The sequence below is a fragment of the Carcharodon carcharias genome, chromosome 13 (assembly GCF_017639515.1).
Source record: "Carcharodon carcharias isolate sCarCar2 chromosome 13, sCarCar2.pri, whole genome shotgun sequence".
NCBI classification, from domain to species: domain Eukaryota; kingdom Metazoa; phylum Chordata; class Chondrichthyes; order Lamniformes; family Lamnidae; genus Carcharodon; species Carcharodon carcharias.
In genome coordinates, this window is record NC_054479.1 from 119,942,357 (window position 1) to 119,963,354 (window position 20,998).

A 20,998-nucleotide genomic window follows, 5' to 3' on the forward strand; every position below is an offset into this window, starting at 1 on the left:
TTTTATAGAAAAACAGATCTGGTTAGTATTTCAGGGTTTTTGTCTGGAGAAATTTTTTGATCGATACACAGGAGTTTGGAAGGGAAGGGCTCTACAAATAGCAGGTCCTGGCGTACTCTGTGAATGAACAGTCTTGCTTTCGATCACAAAAAACAATTCCTGTAAGTTGCAAACACAAACTCATGTTGAGAATTTCAATTTGCTAGCTTGTTGTGTTGTTTCAGCTGAGAGTGAGGGCTCTGTGAATTCACATGAATTTAAAACTCAGGTTTCTTAAAAAGGCACATGTCTCTTTATGGAAACCTCATTGGCAGCATTTTGAACACAGAAAAGGAAATTAAATAATTTCTTGTAAATGCTGCATTTTTTAAAAAATGTCCTATGTTACAAATCCTATTCTAGCTGTGACACTTTAGCTTGATGGGGAAATTAAAATAATGGTTAAGACTGGAGCAATTTCATTGGTTCTCCATCTTTCTTTCATTAGTCTGTTCCATTGCCTCGTCACCCAGCATTCATGTTTTCACATGTCTTTAGCAGCTCCTCATTCACTGGGCAGGATTTTCCACTCCCGTTGGCGGCAGGCGTGATTGGCAACATGAGCAGACAATATGGTGAGAAGGCTAAAAATCAGTTTTACGGCATCGTGAGACCAGTTTGCGATTGTCCACTCTTTGTCAATGGCAGGCCGTGCTTCCCATCATTGCGCATCAGGGACCTAACTTCAATACTTTAGCATCTCATTATAAGTCCTACTCGCTAGAATTATCCCCTCACGCTGGATCACCCGGGCAAGCCGGTGTGACTGCACGCTGATGTGTTTCACAACTGTACATAAACAATGTGCACCTGGCGAGTTGCACTTCGCTTGGGACTTCGAGGTTTGTTTGCCTAACTTGCTTCAGGCAGCACTTGCGGACATCAGTGCCAGGCTTCACAGGCAGCACCACATCACTTTTAGGAAGACTCACAGGCAGATCTCTACCTGCCAGACCAGTCATAAGGTTGGGATGGTATTTCATTGGCTGAAGAGCTAGAGCTTGCTTGGGGAAGGAGGTATCCCAGGGTGTGTGAGGGGGCATTTGCACTGAATTGGCACTGAGCACTACTGCCACCACCTCCCAAGCAGGAGTGGTGAGGTTGCTGGACCTCCTATGGCCAGAGTGGAGGGTGGAGGACATCATGGTGGGCCTTCAAAAGGCAATCCAGTGATGGTCACTGAACTCTTCTTGGCTTCCAGTGTTAGGGAAGGGAACAGTTAAAGAAGTTCAATTGCTAATTATTAGATTGTTTAACTAAGTACCTATTTAGTTTTATCAAAGGGATAACAGCTGACTAGTGCTGTCTGGGAAGAGTTTTATGACAAGTAATAAAACTCTCTGATGGAGTCTGTCTTGGTTTTGGTCTTCATTTCTGAAGAACTATTGGTCCTTAATAGTGGGAGCAGAGGTTGGTTCATGCTTGTAAGCAAGAAGATTAGAAACTAAGCTTTCTTTGGACAAAAGACTGTATTTGGAGTTAACCTTATGAGCAGAATGGTTTCGAGTCACTCAAAAAAAATCCGGCTGAATCAAAATGTAGTGTTTCGGGCTATGATTACACACCAGTGTTTTCTGAGCGCCAATCATATGCCCAATGGAAAAATGAAGTAACCACGTGGACACGGGTTATGTCCTTGCCAAAGAAAAAACAGAGAATGGCTTTTGCACTTTCGTTACCATGGGCAAAATTTTTAGCTCGGCAAACAGGCATGCGCCTCATCTGTTCGCGCGTAAAATGACGTGCATTGACGTTAGGTGAGCATCCCGACATCAACACGCAGTAGCATGGTATTTCATTTGGTGGGCGCACTGTCGACTCTGGTGCATGCACGCTGATAATTAAAAAGCCTGTACACATGCATGAAGTTCGCGCTCGCCCCGCTCGCACTCCTCCCCCTGCCTGTACAGGCAGCGCTGAGTGCTGCTGCTTGTGTTTCACGCTGGGTAGGCCTTAATTGACCCGGCAGTGTGAAATCGCTTTCCAGCCCTGATTGCGGACAGTGGTTAGCTTCCCGACCGCCCCCGCCTGACATGGGTTAAATTCTGCCCCGTATGAAAGCAAAATAAGATGCAAAATATTTTCGGAGTTGGAACCTGAGCATTTAGACACAGATGCAGGTTTGGAAGCTGTATTAGGCTTTATGGATAAGATCTATCAAAAAGATGATTTATTAAGTGCTTACGAAGCATGGTCCGATTTTGACAAGTTTAGAAAGTTGCAAGAAAATTCCATAGAAATTCTATAATGGAATTCAGCAGACTATATGCAAGATTACAAAAGTTCAGTTTAAAAATTCCCCAATCAGTGCTGGCATTTAAGTTACGAGACTGTGCCAGAGTATCGAATATGGACAGGCTTCTAGTTCTGATGGGAATTAAATTTGCAGAAAGACACATATTACTAGAATAGATGTTAGAAGCTCTAAAAAAAAATGGCTCCTAAAACATTCCTTTCTGGCAGTGTTCATGGCGCAAATGGGTCATTCAGCAGTAAGACAGAAAATGGAGGGTACAATGTTAACAGGATGGTGTGATTGTCTAGAAACAGGGTGCAGGGGTCAGTATGAAAGGAAATTTGTAACTAGAAACAATGGGAATAGAAACACCTTTAACAATTATGGCAGGAGAAAAGAATTGGGGAATTACAACAAAAGGATGAACCCCAGAAATGCCCAGGGTGTAGTCAATCGGTGTTTTAAGTGCAATTCAAAGTACCATTATGCAATAAACTCTCCTAAACAATATAATAAGGTGTTTGAAATTAAACAAGAGGCATAAGACTCAGAAGAAGATGGAGATATTGACCAAAGAGAGGGCACTGCATTAATTACAAGAAGTTTCAGCCTGGTGATGAATGTCTTGGTGGCAGAGTCCTTCAACTGTGTGGTGCTAGATAGTGGATGCACGTCCCATGTGTGTGGAACAAACTGGTTAAAATGCTACCTGGGCTCCTTAGGACCAGAATAAGGTTAAATAATTTGAGAGTTCCACCAGTTTTGGAAATGATAATACCCTAAAATCTCTAAACAGGGTAGAGATTCCCTATAAGATAGCTGGAGTCAATCATTTCATCAGCATGGATGTAGTGTCTAGTGAAATACCATTTCTGTTGAGCAGGCCATCGATGAAGAAAGTGCAAATGAAGCTAGACATGGAAAATGACAAGGCCATTGTATTTACAATTTACACAGTCTGGACACTACTGTACTCCTTTAATGAAACCTGACTTTTCTACTAAGGAAACTGAAGCATTATTAGTGTCAGAGGATAGGAATTTGGAAGACAAAAAGCAAATCGTGTTAAAATTGCATCAGCAGTTTGCCCACCCTTCTTCGCAAAGATTAAAAATTTTACTAAAGGATGCAGGAATAAGGGATGGAGAGTACACTAAACTTATAGAGGAGATAAGCAATAGATGTGATATATGTAAGAAATATAGAACGGCACCATCACGGCCGACAGTGAGTACCTTTAGCGAGGGATTTCAAAGAAGCTGTGGTGATGGATTTAAAGGTGTGGGATAAAAGGAAAGAGCATTTTTATTTTACATTTTGTAGAGTTGACAACAAGGTTTAGCCAGTTGACAATCATATACAGTAAAGAAAATAATTGTGGATCAGGTAATGGAGAAGTAGATAGGGACTGGATTGGAACCACCAACGAAATTCCTCACTGACAATGGGGGGGAATTTGCTAACAATGAATATCAGGATATGTGCGAAAACATGAATAGTTATGGATACCACAGCTGAAAGCCTCTTTAGTAATGATGTGTGTGAAAGGAATCACGTGGTTATAGATGAGATGCTTCATAAAATATTGGCGGAAAGACCAAGCTGTAAATTAACATCAGCTCTAACATGGGCTGTCCATGCCAAGGATTCACTGCAGATGGTTAAGGGTTATAGTCCATATCAGTTTCTGGTGGAAACTTCAAAATTCCTTCAGTCCAGAGTAATCATCCCCCAGCTTGGGAGGGAGCTACTATTAGCTCTTCCTTTTCTGAGTGTTTAAATGAACTACACGCTGGTAGAAGAGCGTTCCTTAAAGTCAAAGTTTCAGAAAGAATTTGGCGAGCTCTAAGACACTATGTATGACCATTGGAAATTATTTTCAAACAGGGAGACTTGGTATACAATAAAAGATAAGGACTTAACGAGTGGAAAGGCCCAGGAAAGATTATAGGTAAAGATGGTAAAACAGTCATTTTACAACATGGGAACTAGACTATTCGGGTACACTCATCAAGGTTAGTTGGTACAGATTATAAATTTGCGGGTTCAGAAAATGTAGGAAGGGACGGGGAACCATGTACTTCTCATACCAATATGTTGCATGATTGTGAGGAACAGGTAGCTGAAGTTGACAGGGTATCTGAGGATGGAGACAGTAATTTGAATGAACAAGATGAGGCAATTTGTCCCAGAAGCTGGCACTAAAGTTACATACTTTCCAGAAGGGGCCAGTCAATGGCGGGATGAGATAATTGTAGGTAGAGCAGGGAAGACCACTGGAAAATACAAAAACTGGTTAAATGTATGAGATAAAGGACAGGAGGTTAGGCCTCTGAATTGGGAACATGAAGTACAAAAATGGAAGGCATGGAAACGCAGTGTCAGTTCAGATAGTGGGCCTGGAAGTGAACATGCCTCTAGGAAGAGATCGTGAACAGTTGAAATAACATCCACAAATGGGAGAGGGAGATCAAACAGGAATAATCCGGAGCGTGATAGAAGACAGGATAGAGGGCTTAGCTTCGCAAGGTCAAGGAATATGGCACAGACTGGTAACGCTACAAGGAGCAGAAGCCCATGTGATCAAGAAGTCGTAGTAGCTTCAAACAAATTAAATGATAAATTAGTAAAGGATGCCAAACAGCGGGAACTACATAATTGGAAAGAATTTGGTGTATACACAGAGGTGCCAGATAGGGGATAACCAGCTCTGTCTCATAGATGGATTTGCTTCCTGATGGGACTTACAAAGCTAAAGCCAGGCTAGTGGCACAAGGGTTTGAAGAAAAATTGGGTTACTGTCATATAAGATAGATTCACCTATGGCAGGGAAAGTTATGCTGAAGGTCTTTTTAGCTCTATTAGCTACAAATGCTTGGGAATGTAAGCCCATTGATATCAAAGCTGCTTTTTTGCAGGGACACCAACTTCAAAGGGAAGTTTTTCTCCGTCCACCAAAAGAGGCGCCAAATGCAGAAGGGACGCTCTGGATGCTAAATAAATGCATAAACAGTTTAAATGATGCCTCCAGAGTTTGGTATTTCTCAGTGAGCTCAGTTTTGTTAAAGTTGGGCTATCTTCAGTTGGAAGCAGACCCGGCAATGTTTTGTTGGCACCATGGAGCGAAACTTGCAGGCATCTTTGTGATGCACATAAATGATTTTCTGCGGGTGGTAGTAGCGAATTTGAAACAGTTGTCATTAATGGGCTCAAAATGGAGTTTAAAATTGGGAGTCAGGCTTCTGGTGCGTTTAAGTATATTGGATTGGAGATCAGGCAGAGCGGATCACATGTCCTTTTACATCAGTAATCCTATTAAGAGAACATCAATCCCATTGCAATTAGTTGTGGTAGGGCCTCCCAGAAAGATACAGTGGTTTCTGAAACAGAAAAAGAGAACTCAGAAGTCTAATTGGGCAACTCAATTGGCTAGGCAAACAAACAAGGCCAGACGTCAATTTTGACGTTTTGGAATTGCGCACTAAAATGAATGACCCCAAGATTGAAGAAATCATACGGACAACAAAACATTGACAAAATTAAAAATGGGGCAGTGTGTTTTGAAAGTTCCATCTTTGGGGGATCTTAGAAAAATGAAACTGATTGTTTTTTTTAAAATTATTCACAGGATGTGGGCTTCACTGGCTGGGCTGGCATTTATTGCCCATCCCTAGTTGCCCTTAAGAAGGCGGTGGTGAGGTGCCTTCTTGAACAGCTGTAGTCCTATGGTGTAGGTACACCCACAGTGCTGTTAAGAAGGGAGTTCCAGGATTTTGACCCAATGACAGTGAAGGAACAGTGATATATGTCCAAGTCAGGATGGTGAGTAACTTGGAGGGGAACTTCCAGGTGGTGGTGTTCCGGTCTATCTACTGTCCTTGTCCTTCTAGATGGTAGTGGTCGTAGGTTTGAAGGTGCTGTTGAAGAAGCCTTGGTGAATTCCTGCAGTGCATCTTATAGACGGTAAGCACTTCTGCTACTGTGTGTTGGTGGTGGAGGGGTGAATGTTTGTAGATGTGGTGCCAATCAAGTGGGCTGCTTTGTCCTGGATGGTGTCAAGCTTCTTGAGTATTGTGGGAGCTGCAATCAACCAGTCAAGTGGGGAGTATTGTATCACACTCCTGACTTGTGCACTATAGATGGTGGACAGGCTTAGGGGAGTCAGGAGGTGAGTTATTCATCACAGGATTGCTAGCCACTGACCTGCTCTTGTAGCCACAGTATTTATATGGCTAGTCCAGTTCTGTTTCTGGTCAATGGCAACCTCCTGGTTGTTGATAGTGGCGGATTCGGTGATGGTGATGCCATTGAATATCAAGGGGTGATGGTCGGACTCTCTCTTGTTGGAGATGTTCATTGCCTGACACTTATGTGGCGCAAGCCTGAATATTGTCCAGGTCTTGCTGCATTTAGACATGGTCTGCTTCATTGCCTGAGGAGTCACGAATGGTGCTGAACATTGTGCAATCATCAGCGAACATCCCCGCTTCTGGCCTTATGGTAGAAGGAAGGTCATTGATGAAGCAGCTAAAGATTGTTGGGCTGAGGACACTACCCTGAGGAACTCCTTCTGGGATGTCCTGGAGCTGAGATGACTGAACTCTAACAACGACAGCCATCTTCCTTTGTGCTAGGTATGACTCCAACCAGTGGAGAGTTCTCCCCCTGATCCCCACAGACTCCACTTTTGCTAGGGCTCCTTGATGCCACACACAGTTAAATGCGGCCTTGATGTTAAGGGCAGTCACTCTCACCTTACCTCAGGAGTTCAGCTCTTTTGTCCATGTTTGAACGAAGGCTGTAATGAGGTCAGGAACTTAGTGGCACTGGCAGAACCCCAACTGGGCGTCAGTGAGCAGATTATTGCTAAGCAAGTGCTGCTTGATAGCACTGTTGATGACCTCTTCCATTACTTTAATGATGATCAAGAGTAGACTGATGGGGCAGTAATTGGCCAGGTTGGGTTTATCCTGCTTTTTGTGTACAGGACATATTTGGGCAATTTTCCACATTGCCGGTTAGATGCCGGTGTTGCAGCTGTACTGAAACAGCTTGGCTAGGGGCACGGGAGGTTCTGGAGCACAAGTCTTCAGTACTATTGCCGGAATGTTGTCAGGGCCCATAGTCACTATCCAGTGCCTTCAGCCATTTCTTGATATCACGTAAAGTGAATTGAATTGACTGAAGACTGACATCCATGATACTGGGGACTTCCGGAGAAGGCCGAGATGGATCATCCACTTGGCACTTCTGGCTGAAGATTGTTGTGAATGCTTCAGCCTTATCTTTTGCACTGATGTGATGGGCTCCTCCATCATTGAAGATGGGGATATTTGAGGAGCCTCCTCCTCCAGTGAATTGTTTAGCTGTCCATCACCATTCATGATTGGGTGTGGCAGGACTGCAGAGCTTGGATCTGATCCGTTGGTTGTGGGATCACATAGCTCTTTCTATCACTTGCTGCTTATGCTGTTTGACACACAAGTAGTCCTGTGTTACGGTTTCACCAGGTTGGCACCTCATTTTTAGGTATGCCTGGTGCTGCTCCTGGCATGCTCTCCTGCACTTTTCATTGAACCAGGGTTGATCCCTTGGATTGATGGTAGTGGTAGAGCTGGGGATATGCCAGGCCATGAGGTTACAGATTGTGTTTGAGTACAATTCTGCTGCTGCTGATGGCCCACAGCGCCTCATGGATGCCCAGTCTTGAGTTGCTAGATCTGTTTGAAATCTATCCCATTTAGCACGGTGGTAGTGCCAACACGATGGAGGGTATCCTCAGCGTGAAGGCGGGATTTCGCTTCCACAACGACTGTGCGGTGGTCACACCTACTGATACTGTCATGGACAGATGCATCTGCAGCAGGCAGGTTGATGAGGATGAAGTCAAGTATGTTTTTCCCTCTTGTTTGTTCCTTCACCGCCTGGACCCAGTCCAGCAGCTATGTCCTTTAGGACTTGGCCATCTCGTTCAATAGTGGTGCTACCAAGCCACTCTTGGTGATGGACATTGAAGTCCCCCACCCAGAGTACATTCTGTGCCCTTGTCACCCGCAGTGCTTTCTCCAAGTGATATTCAACATGGAGGAGCACTGATTCATCAGCTGAGGGAGGGCGGTATGTGGTAATTAGCAGGCGGTTTCCTTGCCCATGTTTGAACTGATGCCATGAGACTTCATGGGGTCCGTTCGAACCCCGGTCCCCAGAGCATTACCCTGGGTTTCTGGATTACTAGTCCAGTGACAATACCACCACACCACTGCCTCCCCCGATGTGTCTTATGCAAATCTATGTACTAGATTTTTGAGTGTGGGAGGAGTAATAATACTTCTCATGGGGGTAAAAGGCAAATGCTGCCCTTTTGCATGGGAATCTAAAAAGATACAAAGAGTTGTAAAAAGTACATTGGCAGCCTTGTTGAGGCGGTAGATATAGCATTCTTTATATCAAAGATACTGGCAGTAGTTTTAAATGGAACAGTACATATAGAATGTCTTATAGATAACAAGTCACTTTGGGAAAATGTTTACTCTACGAAGTGCGTTAATGAGAAGAGATTGAGAATTGACATTGCAAGCTTAAAACAGATGCTCCAGAATAAGGAGATTGGCAAGATCAAATGGATTGACAGCGGCAATAATTATCTGACTGCTTCACCAAAAAAGGAGTGAGCTCCAAGAAGTTAATAGAGATCCTCAAAGAGGGACGTCGTTTTCTTTAAGAAAAAATACTTCTTTTGTGTGGACATATCTATGTATCCTTTTTTTTAAGGAGGGGAATAAGATCAATTTATTGAAAGAAAAAATATATTTATGTTTGTTATTACCATTAATTTTTTTTGTGTGATTATATAAACTTAAGGTAACTTTCTTATTGAGAAGAGGGGAACATGTTAGGAAAGGAAACAGTTAAAGGAGCTCAATTGCTAATTATTATCTTGTTTAGCTAAGTACCCATTTAGTTGTATAAAAGGGATAACAGCTGAGACTAGTGCCGTCTGGGGACAGTTTTATGACAAGCAATAAAATTCTACCTGAAGGGTTCTGTCTTGGTTTCAGTCTTCAATTCTAAACAACCATTGGAACTCAACATCCTTCACTGGAGCAGTCCTGGACTGCAATTATATTGTGTGCGCGTCTGCAGTTTAGATAGGGCACCCGGAGTGAGGAAATGGTGAGGAAAAGGCATGGCTGGTGATTCAGAGGCCACCCGCCGGTGAGACAGCATGTTTCCTGTGGCTGCATAATTAATGAGGTGGTAAGCAGATGATATGGTGCAAAAACCTGCCATTGCAGTCGGTGGGTAAAACGTCTATTTTTCATGCTTGCTACCTACTTCTTCATATCTGATTTATTTCTATTTTATGATTACAAAATTCGAACCAATCATCAGCATGGCATGTAATACCTGAAGTGTACTGGCAGAAAGTTTGCTGGACCTGGAAATTCTGCACAGTCTTTCATGTGGAATTACTGAATCTGGGCTGGGTGGGGAAGGGGAGGAATTTGGGTGGAGCCTGTTTTGTGTTTTTGCTCCCTCCTGGATCAGCTCAGTGGAAAACAACAATAAAAAAAAGGGAAAACCTATCAAAATATCAAGGAAAATACATTTAAAGTAACATTGAAAAGGGCCTTTATGAACAGGTCTCAAATGCACGCGTGTCGACCGCACAATTGACAAGCAACCTAGGAATCAAAGAAGTGGCCAGAAAGATCAACAAAAGAAAGCAGAAAATTCTGAACCCAGGCTTATTACTCAGGAAGAGTCCTACAATGAAGGCACTTGAGGACAAACTCCAAATCTGAAAAGGCCAATTCTACAAATCAGTTTGATAATATGTTAGTATTAATCATGACATTTCTGGTTTAATACACAAAACCTAATTTGAATATTACGTTCTTGAGCCATTGTGAAAACAAGATGACTGACAAAAAGATCTGGCAAGATATATCATGAGCGATTTTATTGGCTTGCCTGTTTTGTTAGTGGATTTTACTAACTGACTAATTTTATTTGCAGCTATTTGAACTTCATAATTCATAGTCCAATGCTTAAACTTAAGTGGCTGTTCCTCATAGATGGAACTTGACAGCGAATGTTGGCAGCATATTCAACCATGTGTGCTTCACAATTAATTCAATCCTATTGTCCCTGACATCCATATGTGTCTTGCGCTTCCCAACATTTGTCACCAGATAGCAATCAGGAGTGAGAAAATTAGCTTATTTTTCTGCCCCCTGACTTAGGGTGGCTAGCATCAAAGCAAGCCAGCCAAGATGAGCCAAAATAACGCAAACAGAGGCTTAAATCTGGGGCTTCTTGGCCTGGGTTCTGAATTTTCTGCTTTCTTTTGTTGATCTTTCTGGCCACTTCTTTGATTCCTAGGCTGCTTGTCAATTGTGCGGTTGACACGTGTGCATTTGACATCTGTTCATAAAGGCTCTTTTCAATGTTACTTTAAATGCATTTTCCTTGATATTTTGACAGGTTTTCCCTATGAACAGTGCAATCCAACAGTTTTAAACCTTACATGCAAACAAGAGTGATGATAATATTGCAGATATCTTCCTTTTATAGCACTAAAACAATATAATTCAGTTTCCTATATAAATAAACAAAAATTAAATGTCAAGGTTTGAACAAACACTTCAGAGTCGTTACCTTCATTTCTCGTTCTTGGTTTGTTGCAGGAGGAACCAAGGGTTTTGCTTCCAATTTGGATATAAAATTGAACCAACCTATGCATGAAACATAAAGATTACAGGGTTCATAGGAAGAAGGTACTACCCATGCACTTTGTTAAATACAACATATGTCATTAAACAGGCCCACTGTACTGTATTATGGACAATATCAGAAACTTGGTTATGATCAAAATTGGGAACAATTTGATAGTGTAGTGGTTATGAAACTAGATTAGCAAAGACAACCATGACAAGCTGCAAAATTGAATTCTGGAATTAATGACTATGGAACAGATACATTGGGGGAGTGGGTAGTAGGGTGTGGATTTCAACAGTACCTGCCCAGCAGAAACTGGGACAAGGAGCAGTTAAAATCCCTCAGTGACGTTCCTGCTGCTTTCCCACCTGGACCTGAGCAGGTGGGAAAGGCACCACCTGAGGCTAACAGGCTCTTCTTTACATATGCAGATTGTTACTGTAACTCAGTTCTGAGCGGGGAAGCTGCTGCAGCTTAGAAATGAACTTAAGACATTGTTAGTCCTTAGTACAAGACATCCAGAACTTAACTCAATGTGATAACCTTTCTATGTAACAATGACTGGTGTGGGAACAGGGTAAATTCACACTGGGATACTAAGCAGTCTTCTTCACAATTGGGTATTAGGGAACACACTGATAACACAGACTAGCAGGAGCTCTATTCTGCATATAGCTCTTGCTTCTGATTGACCTGTCCTTAATATGACATTGGATGATAAAATGACTGCGTTTAACAACCCTGAAAATCCTACCTTAATGAATACAAATCATTCACCCGCAGATGTTAATTTATTACCAGCATCATTATAGAAGTATATGGGAGTCAGCACAGCAGATTTTAGTTAAATTTGAATATCATAAGGGCAAATCCTTCCAAGTCTTCAGGTTCACATTTAGAACTCCAAATCAGATTAAATTAGTATTTCCTAATGGTGCAACTAAGCTTAGAAGCAACTTCAGCCACCAGCTATCTCATGGTTGCATTCATCTTGAATGAACAGAGTGGTATCCAAGCTTATCTGAATTGACCAGAACTGAGCAAATTCAGAGATTCAGACTGGCTCAATTTGGATTTGCAGACAATCTACACTCTGCTTTGTGAGATATAAATCTGGCTGAAATGTTGTTTTCAAATAAAATAATAGATATGCAATTATATTTGTGCAGTATTTTATTGAAATACAATGCACTCACACAACATTAACAGAGAGCTCTTAATGTGAAATTGTTCTGCAACAAATATCAAATTTTGCTTTTAACCTGATGTTTGTTGTGTCAAGACTGACAGTTCTGGCCTCTCTTGCCCCAGGGCCATTGAAGTAGAGGGATTTCCCATCATTCAGTATCCCGCAGCCTATACCAGTCTGTCCTCCTGTAACCTTGAACCAGAGAGGACTGAGCTTATCCTCAAAACGATCAGACATTTCACTGGGGTTTGATGTATTCGGCACACAGGTTCCCTCTTCAACTACGAGAAAATGGAGCCATGCATCATCAGTAGGAGCAGGTTTCTGTATTAAACATTTGCTATTAACACGGGGAATCATTTCTATTAACTAAACTGCAAACAGGAACACAAAAAGAAGCAAAGAATTAAACAAGTTTGGAAAGTGCACACCAATAAAAAATTGCTAAACATAAGTTACATTTAAAATCAATATGAGGTTACAATGTATAACTCTTGGATATGTTTCTCCTTTGTTACCTTGAGCACAATGTGGAAGTTAGAAATACACAATAGGAATTTGTGTTACTGTGTGATTTGTTAAAGCTAGTAAATGTGCTCAATGCATTGAAGGGAGCAGGCACAGTCCTGGCTATGGAAGTATGCTATTTTAAGTAATTTAAGTCATGCACATTCTGGTAAAGATGGAACTAGTGCCAGAAAAATGCCATAAAATCACTTATTTCTTTTAAAATAAAAGAGCTCCAGTATTGTTTTTAAATAAAAAATTACAGATTTCTAATAATGTCGCACCCAACTTAAGTAACGTTGTAATTCATGGTTCATTAATAAGCTTTGACCTGTTAGCATTCTGACCATTACCACCCTGACATGGCTCACAACATGATGCCACACTCTATGATACCCATCACATTCAATCACATGGCATCATTTTCATTAGATTCAAGTGTAGATTTACACAATAGCATGAGGAGAAACAAAAGCTACATTTTTCACGCTAAACCCAATCTTTGATCAGCCAGTGCCAGAAAAGAGTGCACCCCTGACTCTGGACCTTGGCTCCTCGATTGTTTCCTGGACATATCTCACTATGGGGCATTTATTAATTTGCACACCTTATTACAACACATGGGGAGTGAAATTCATCTTGGGAGGAATCGCAAAATTAATAATAACATGGTGGGTAAGTCATTTTACACTCAGCTTGATGTTGAATGGAAAAAGAAAATAGCTATTGCTTGTTTTGCACCATCACCCAGTGCACTGAATTCCGACGTCTCAGGCACCTTATTACAATGAGATGAGTATGATTTAAAGCTTAGCTTTATCAGACATCTAAATAATAATCTGCAATTTAAAAACAGGAACACTTTAGAAGTTGACAATTATACAAGAGCGTAATAATGTTGCTCAGTGTTTCATTTACATTCTGGTGACTTTATGAAATGAAAGTGGCCTGATTGCCAACATGGACTTGTTGATCAGAGGGTCAAAAATCAAAATGAAACTACTTTTCCTTTGTTGGAGATTTCAAATATCCTTTCCCACCAGATATAATAGGAATTTCTACTACTTTCAATTGGAACATGCAAATGTTTATTTAAAATCTTAGGAAATGCAACGTAGGCACAAAAATTGCTGACAAAATAATAGGTGGCTAATTGCACTCTCAGTTATTTATACACAACTGCCACAGGAACCTCAGGCAAGGGCAGATGCACAATTAAACAGAGCAATCTAAAAGTTGCTGTCTGAGATTCACAGCTATGCCATTAGCTTCACGAAAATGTCATCTCATTGTCTGGATACAAATTAACTGCATTGAGTACCATGAAGCTCCTTACTTGCATAGTAGATATGAACTAAACTCTCCACAGAAAGTTAAGGCTTATGCATTTCAGTCCAAGCACCCTTCTATCAAGATGGCACTGAAAATTAATATACGTGGAGTTTCATTCCATCACTTTTAATTGCTGTTGTTGAAAAAAAATATTTAAAAAAAAAAACATTTTCTTTGGCCAGAATTTTGAGGGTGGCAGGCGAGCGCAGTCAGTGGGCCTGGGAGCAGCCAGGAAACGGTCTGTCGCCCACGATTGGCCCCTGACCGCGATCTCTCACTGGCTGGCCAATTGATAGCCAGCCAGCATGAAAGGCACGCTGAAATGCTCAGCGCTGCAGAGGTGGGGGTGGGAAGAGGGTGAGCGCTGTAGTCAGCACGGGGGACGCTCACAGAAAGCTCCCTGAAGGCTGCCTCAGGGGGCTGAAGAATTCAAATCTAATAAAAACAGATTTTAAGATCCGGAAAAAATGCCCACACATCAGAAAGTGTTACCTGAACATATAAAACATGAAAATTCTGTGCAAACATTTTTTTAAATTTAATGACTCAAACCTCATCCTGTCTTTGAATGAGGTTTTCTGAAAAACGCAAAGGCCACCTGGCCGATATGCCTACCCGCCAACCGTAATGTTGGACAGGCAGCGAAAAATCCCAGTTAATGGGCTTAAAAGTCCTCTTAATTGTCGGCGGGCACACTTCTGAGTTTAGCGTGCACCTGCTGACCGAAATATTGTGCAAGTGCACCGAGCGAAAATTCTGCCCTATGTCTTTTTCTTTCTCGTAATAGTGTCTATCTTTCTTTACTCTATTTCCTTATCTGTACCTGATTTGACATTGAATTCACCCATCTAATTTACTCCTTCCTTATTCAGACCATGTGCTGTTAATTTCACAATTTTTCAACTTGATTTGTTAAGGAGATACAAAACTGTGCACCCTATTCACTCAGATCCCAGATGCCGTGTAAAGATTACCACTTCCATCTCACACTTCCAGCAACTTGTAGTACAAAATATCATCAACATTCAATTGTCAAGAACAACACTAACTAAAAGCGGGTGCCTTCACTGCAACTTTTGGGCCATATATTTTGCGAACCTAAAAACACAACTAGCCTTGATGCAACTATTTTATAGGATTGCATTCATTTTTTATTTATTCATTCATAGGATGTGGGCGTTGCTGGCCAGGCCAGCAATTTTTTATTGCCCATCCCTAATTGCCCTTGAGAAGGTGGTGGTGAGTTACCTTCTTGAAGCACTATGGTATATAGGGTGTAGGTACACCCAGAGTGTTGTTAGAAAGGGAGTTCCAGGATTTTGACACAACGACAGTGAAGGAACGACGACATATTTCTACGTCAGGACGATGAGTGGCTTGGAGGGAAACTTCCAGGTGGTGGAGTTCCCATGTGTCTGCTGCCTTTGTCCTTCTAGATGGCAGCAGCCGTGGGTTTGTCTAAGGAGCCTTGGTGAGTTCCTGAAGTGCATCTTGTAGATGGTGCACACTGCTGCCACTGTGCACCCTTGGTGGAGTGAGTGAATGTTTGTGAATGGGATGCTTTGACTGGATGGTTTCAGGCTTCTTCTTCCGCCGTCTTCGTCTCCGGGCTCACTTCTTTGGGCAGGAGTCCTCTCCCAGTTCAACGGATCCTTTTACCCATCTTCAATATTCTCCCTCCACCTGGACCCCTCCCTCTGGATTCTTACCTTCTCTCGATCTTTTCATTGAGAACTATCGGCGCGACATTAGTCGTCTCAATTTCTCTGCTCCTCTCACCCATTCTAACCTGTCTCTCTCTGAACTTACTGCACTCCATTCTCTCAGGTCCAACCCTGACATTGTCATCAAACCTGCTGACAAGGGTGGTGCTGTTGTTGTCTGGCGCACTGACCTCTACCACGCGGAGGCTGAGCGTCAACTCGCAGACACTTCCTCCTACCTCTCCCTGGACCATGACCCCACCACTGAACATCAAGCCACTGTTTCCAGGACTGTCACTGACCTCATCTCCTCTGGGGATCTCCCTCCCACAGCTTCCAACCTGATAGTTGCCCAACCTTGGACGGCCCGCTTCTATCTCCTACCCAAAATCCACAAACAGAACTGCCCCGGTAGACCGATCGTCTCAGCTTGCTCCTGCCCCACAGAACTCATTTCTCGTTATCTTGACTCCCTTCTCTCTCCCCTTGTCCAGTCCCTTCCCACCTACATCCGTGATTCCTCTGACACCTTACGTCACATCAACAATTTCCAGTTCCCTGGCCCCTACCGCTTCCTCTTCACCATGGACGTCCAATCCCTCTACACCTCCATCCCCCACCAGGATGGTCTGAGGGCCCTTAGCTTCTTCCTCGAACAGAGGCCCGAACAATCCCCATCCACCACTACTCTCCTCCGTCTGGCTGAACTTGTTCTCACGCTGAACAATTTCTCCTTCAACTCCTCTCACTTCCTCCAAATAAAAGGTGTGGCTATGGGTACCCGCATGGGCCCCAGCTATGCCTGTCTCTTTATGGGGTATGTGGAACATTCCTTGTTGCAGTCCTACTCCGGCCCCCTTCCACAACTCTTTCTCCGGTACATCGATGATTACTTTGGTGCTGCTTCATGCTCTCGTCAGGACTTGGAAAAATTTATTAATTTTGCTTCCAATCTCCACCCCTCCATCATTTTCACGTGGTCCATCTCTGACACTTCCCTTCCCTTCCTTGACCTCTCTGTCTCAATCTCTGGTGATAGACTGTCCACCAATATCCATTACAAACCCACCGACACCCACAGCTATCTCGACTACAGCTCCTCACACCCCACTTCCTGTAAGGACTCCATCCCATTCTCTCAGTTCCTTCGCCTCCGTCGCATCTGTTCCGATGATGCTACATTCAAAAACAGTTCCTCTGACATGTCCTCCTTCTTCCTTAACCGAGGTTTTCCACCCACGGTCGTTGACAGGGCCCTCAACCGTGTCCGGCCCATCTCCCGCGCATCCGCCCTCACTCCTTCTCCTCCCTCCCAGAAACATGATAGGGTCCCCCTTGTCCTCACTTATCACCCCACCAGCCTCCGCATTCAAAGGATCATCCTCCGCCATTTCCGCCAACTCCAGCATGATGCCACTACCAAACACATCTTCCCTTCACCCCCCTTATCGGCATTCCGTAGGGATCGCTCCCTCCGGGACACCCTGGTCCACTCCTCCATCACCCCCTACTCCTCAACCCCCTCCTATGGCACAACCCCTTGCCCACGCAAAAGATGCAACACCTGCCCCTTCACTTCCTCTCTCCTCACCGTCCAAGGACCCAAACACTCCTTTCAAGTGAAGCAGCATTTCACTTGCATTTCCCCCAACTTAGTCTACTGCATTCGTTGCTCCCAATGTGGTCTCCTCTACATTGGAGAGACCAAACGTAAACTGGGCGACCGCTTTGCAGAACACCTGCGGTCTGTCCGCAAGAATGACCCAAACCTCCCTGTCGCTTGCCATTTTAACACTCCACCCTGCTCTCTTGCCCACATGTCTGTCCTTGGCTTGCTGCATTGTTCCAGTGAAGCCCAACGCAAACTGGAGGAACAACACCTCATCTTCCGACTAGGGACTTTACAGCCTTCCGGACTGAATATTGAATTCAACAACTTTAGGTCGTGAGTCCCCTCCCCCATCCCCACCCCCTTTCTGTTTCCCCCTTCTCTTTTTTCCCAATAAATTATAAAGATTTTCCTTTTCCCACCTATTTCCATTATATAAAATAAAAAAAAACCCACTAGAGCTATACCTTGAGTGCCCTACCATCCATTCTTAATTAGCACATTCGTTTAGATAATATCACCAACTTTAACTTTAACACCTATGTGTTCTATTGTACTATTGTTGTTGACATCTTTTGATGATCTGCTTCTATCACTGCTTGTTTGTCGCTACAACCACACCAACCCCCTCCACCTCTCTGTCTCTCTATCTCTCCGCCCCCCATACACACACCTTAAACCAGCTTATATTTCAGCTCTTTCCTGGACTCGAACTCAAGTTCTGTCGAAGGGTCATGAGGACTCGAAACGTCAACTCTTTTCTTCTCCGCCGATGCTGCCAGACCTGCTGAGTTTTTCCAGGTAATTCTGTTTTTGTTTTGGATTTCCAGCATCCGCAGTTTTTTTGTTTTTATCTCTGTGTTTAATTGACTGCCACTGCTCTTCAAGAAATGCCTACCTCCTTGAAGAAGTTCTGTTCCTCTCTGCGACAAGATTTCCGGATTTCTCTGTTGCCTTGTTCACCTTCATTGCTTTCCATTTCTCTCCTAGTGTTTGACAAGGTGTTTACTAAAACCCGCTTTCACAGCCATATCTCCTTTCTCAGTGACTGTCTCCGTCTCCGACTTACCCCACGTGGATTTCAACTGAAATTCCACCCCTCATGTTTCGAACCCACCCAGGATTACAGGTATCTCCGGGACATAAAACGTTTCTCGGACTGCTGTTCCCGTCACATTCTGAAATCCACTCTCAGTGCCATGCGCCGCCATATGAACACACTCGACCTCTCCCTCCAGCAGCACCGCCGTACCCTTTTTCAAAGCTGCGCGTGCCCCCAGTTTCATTTTATTCTTCGGCTCATCCGACGCCTCAACAAGAAACTTTTTCTGTTTCTCTCAAGTGCTAAGGAACGCAAGCTCCAACAACTCATCGACACCAACACCCATCTAGGACCCTCCAACCCTGCCTGTCCCTCCGTCCCCACCCCATCTTCCAATCCCAGCCCCAGCCGTGTATTCACTATACCCCCTGACCTTCCCCTCTCCGATGCTGAACGTTCAGTGCTCAGCAAAGGACTTAGTTTCATACCCTTACGCCCTCACCTCAATGAATTTCGGGCTCGGCATGATACTGAACTCTTCTTCCGCCGTCTTCGTCTCCGGGCTCACTTCTTTGGGCAGGAGTCCTCTCCCAGTTCAACGGATCCTTTTACCCATCTTCAATATTCTCCCTCCACCTGGACCCCTCCCTCTGGATTCTTACCTTCTCTCGATCTTTTCATTGAGAACTGTCGGCGCGACATTAGTCGTCTCAATTTCTCTGCTCCTCTCACCCATTCTAACCTGTCTCTCTCTGAACTTACTGCACTCCATTCTCTCAGGTCCAACCCTGACATTGTCATCAAACCTGCTGACAAGGGTGGTGCTGTTGTTGTCTGGCGCACTGACCTCTACCACGCGGAGGCTGAGCGTCAACTCGCAGACACTTCCTCCTACCTCTCCCTGGACCATGACCCCACCACTGAACATCAAGCCACTGTTTCCAGGACTGTCACTGACCTCATCTCCTCTGGGGATCTCCCTCCCACAGCTTCCAACCTGATAGTTGCCCAACCTCGGACGGCCCGCTTCTATCTCCTACCCAAAATCCACAAACAGAACTGCCCCGGTAGACCGATCGTCTCAGCTTGCTCCTGCCCCACAGAACTCATTTCTCGTTATCTTGACTCCCTTCTCTCTCCCCTTGTCCAGTCCCTTCCCACCTACATCCGTGATTCCTCTGACACCTTACGTCACATCAACAATTTCCAGTTCCCTGGCCCCTACCGCTTCCTCTTCACCATGGACGTCCAATCCCTCTACACCTCCATCCCCCACCAGGATGGTCTGAGGGCCCTTAGCTTCTTCCTCGAACAGAGGCCCGAACAATCCCCATCCACCACTACTCTCCTCCGTCTGGCTGAACTTGTTCTCACGCTGAACAATTTCTCCTTCAACTCCTCTCACTTCCTCCAAATAAAAGGTGTGGCTATGGGTACCCGCATGGGCCCCAGCTATGCCTGTCTCTTTATGGGGTATGTGGAACATTCCTTGTTGCAGTCCTACTCCGGCCCCCTTCCACAACTCTTTCTCCGGTACATCGATGATTACTTTGGTGCTGCTTCATGCTCTCGTCAGGACTTGGAAAAATTTATTAATTTTGCTTCCAATCTCCACCCCTCCATCATTTTCACGTGGTCCATCTCTAACACTTCCCTTCCCTTCCTTGACCTCTCTGTCTCAATCTCTGGTGATAGACTGTCCACCAATATCCATTACAAACCCACCGACACCCACAGCTATCTCGACTACAGCTCCTCACACCCCACTTCCTGTAAGGACTCCATCCCATTCTCTCAGTTCCTTCGCCTCCGTCGCATCTGTTCCGATGATGCTACATTCAAAAACAGTTCCTCTGACATGTCCTCCTTCTTCCTTAACCGAGGTTTTCCACCCACGGTCGTTGACAGGGCCCTCAACCGTGTCCGGCCCATCTCCCGCGCATCCGCCCTCACTCCTTCTCCTCCCTCCCAGAAACATGATAGGGTCCCCCTTGTCCTCACTTATCACCCCACCAGCCTCCGCATTCAAAGGATCATCCTCCGCCATTTCCGCCAACTCCAGCATGATGCCACTACCAAACACATCTTCCCTTCACCCCCCTTATCGGCATTCCGTAGGGATCGCTCCCTCCGGGACACCCTGGTCCACTCCTCCATCACCCCCTACTCCTCAACCCCCTCCTATGGCACAACCCCTTGCCCACGCAAAAGATGCAACACCTGCCCCTTCACTTCCTCTCTCCTCACCGTCCAAGGACCCAAACACTCCTTTCAAGTGAAGCAGCATTTCACTTGCATTTCCCCCAACTTAGTCTACTGCATTCGTTGCTCCCAATGTGGTCTCCTCTACATTGGAGAGACCAAACGTAAACTGGGCGACCGCTTTGCAGAACACCTGCGGTCTGTCCGCAAGAATGACCCAAACCTCCCTGTCGCTTGCCATTTTAACACTCCACCCTGCTCTCTTGCCCACATGTCTGTCCTTGGCTTGCTGCATTGTTCCAGTGAAGCCCAACGCAAACTGGAGGAACAACACCTCATCTTCCGACTAGGGACTTTACAGCCTTCCGGACTGAATATTGAATTCAACAACTTTAGGTCGTGAGTCCCCTCCCCCATC

At 44.3% G+C, this 20,998-nt stretch overlaps 1 protein-coding gene across 1 annotated transcript in view; it reads right to left on the minus strand.

Annotated features, from left to right (window-relative positions):
* The window catches only part of reln (reelin), a 373,827-nt gene that overhangs the window by 101,776 nt on the left and 251,053 nt on the right, over positions 1-20,998 (minus strand). Inside the window, exons 32-33 of the mRNA XM_041202329.1 lie at positions 12,259-12,466; positions 10,937-11,013 (exon numbers count right to left, since the gene is read on the minus strand). Of these exons, the coding sequence (XP_041058263.1) occupies positions 10,937-11,013; positions 12,259-12,466 (285 nt within the window). The remainder of the gene's footprint in view (positions 1-10,936; positions 11,014-12,258; positions 12,467-20,998) is intronic.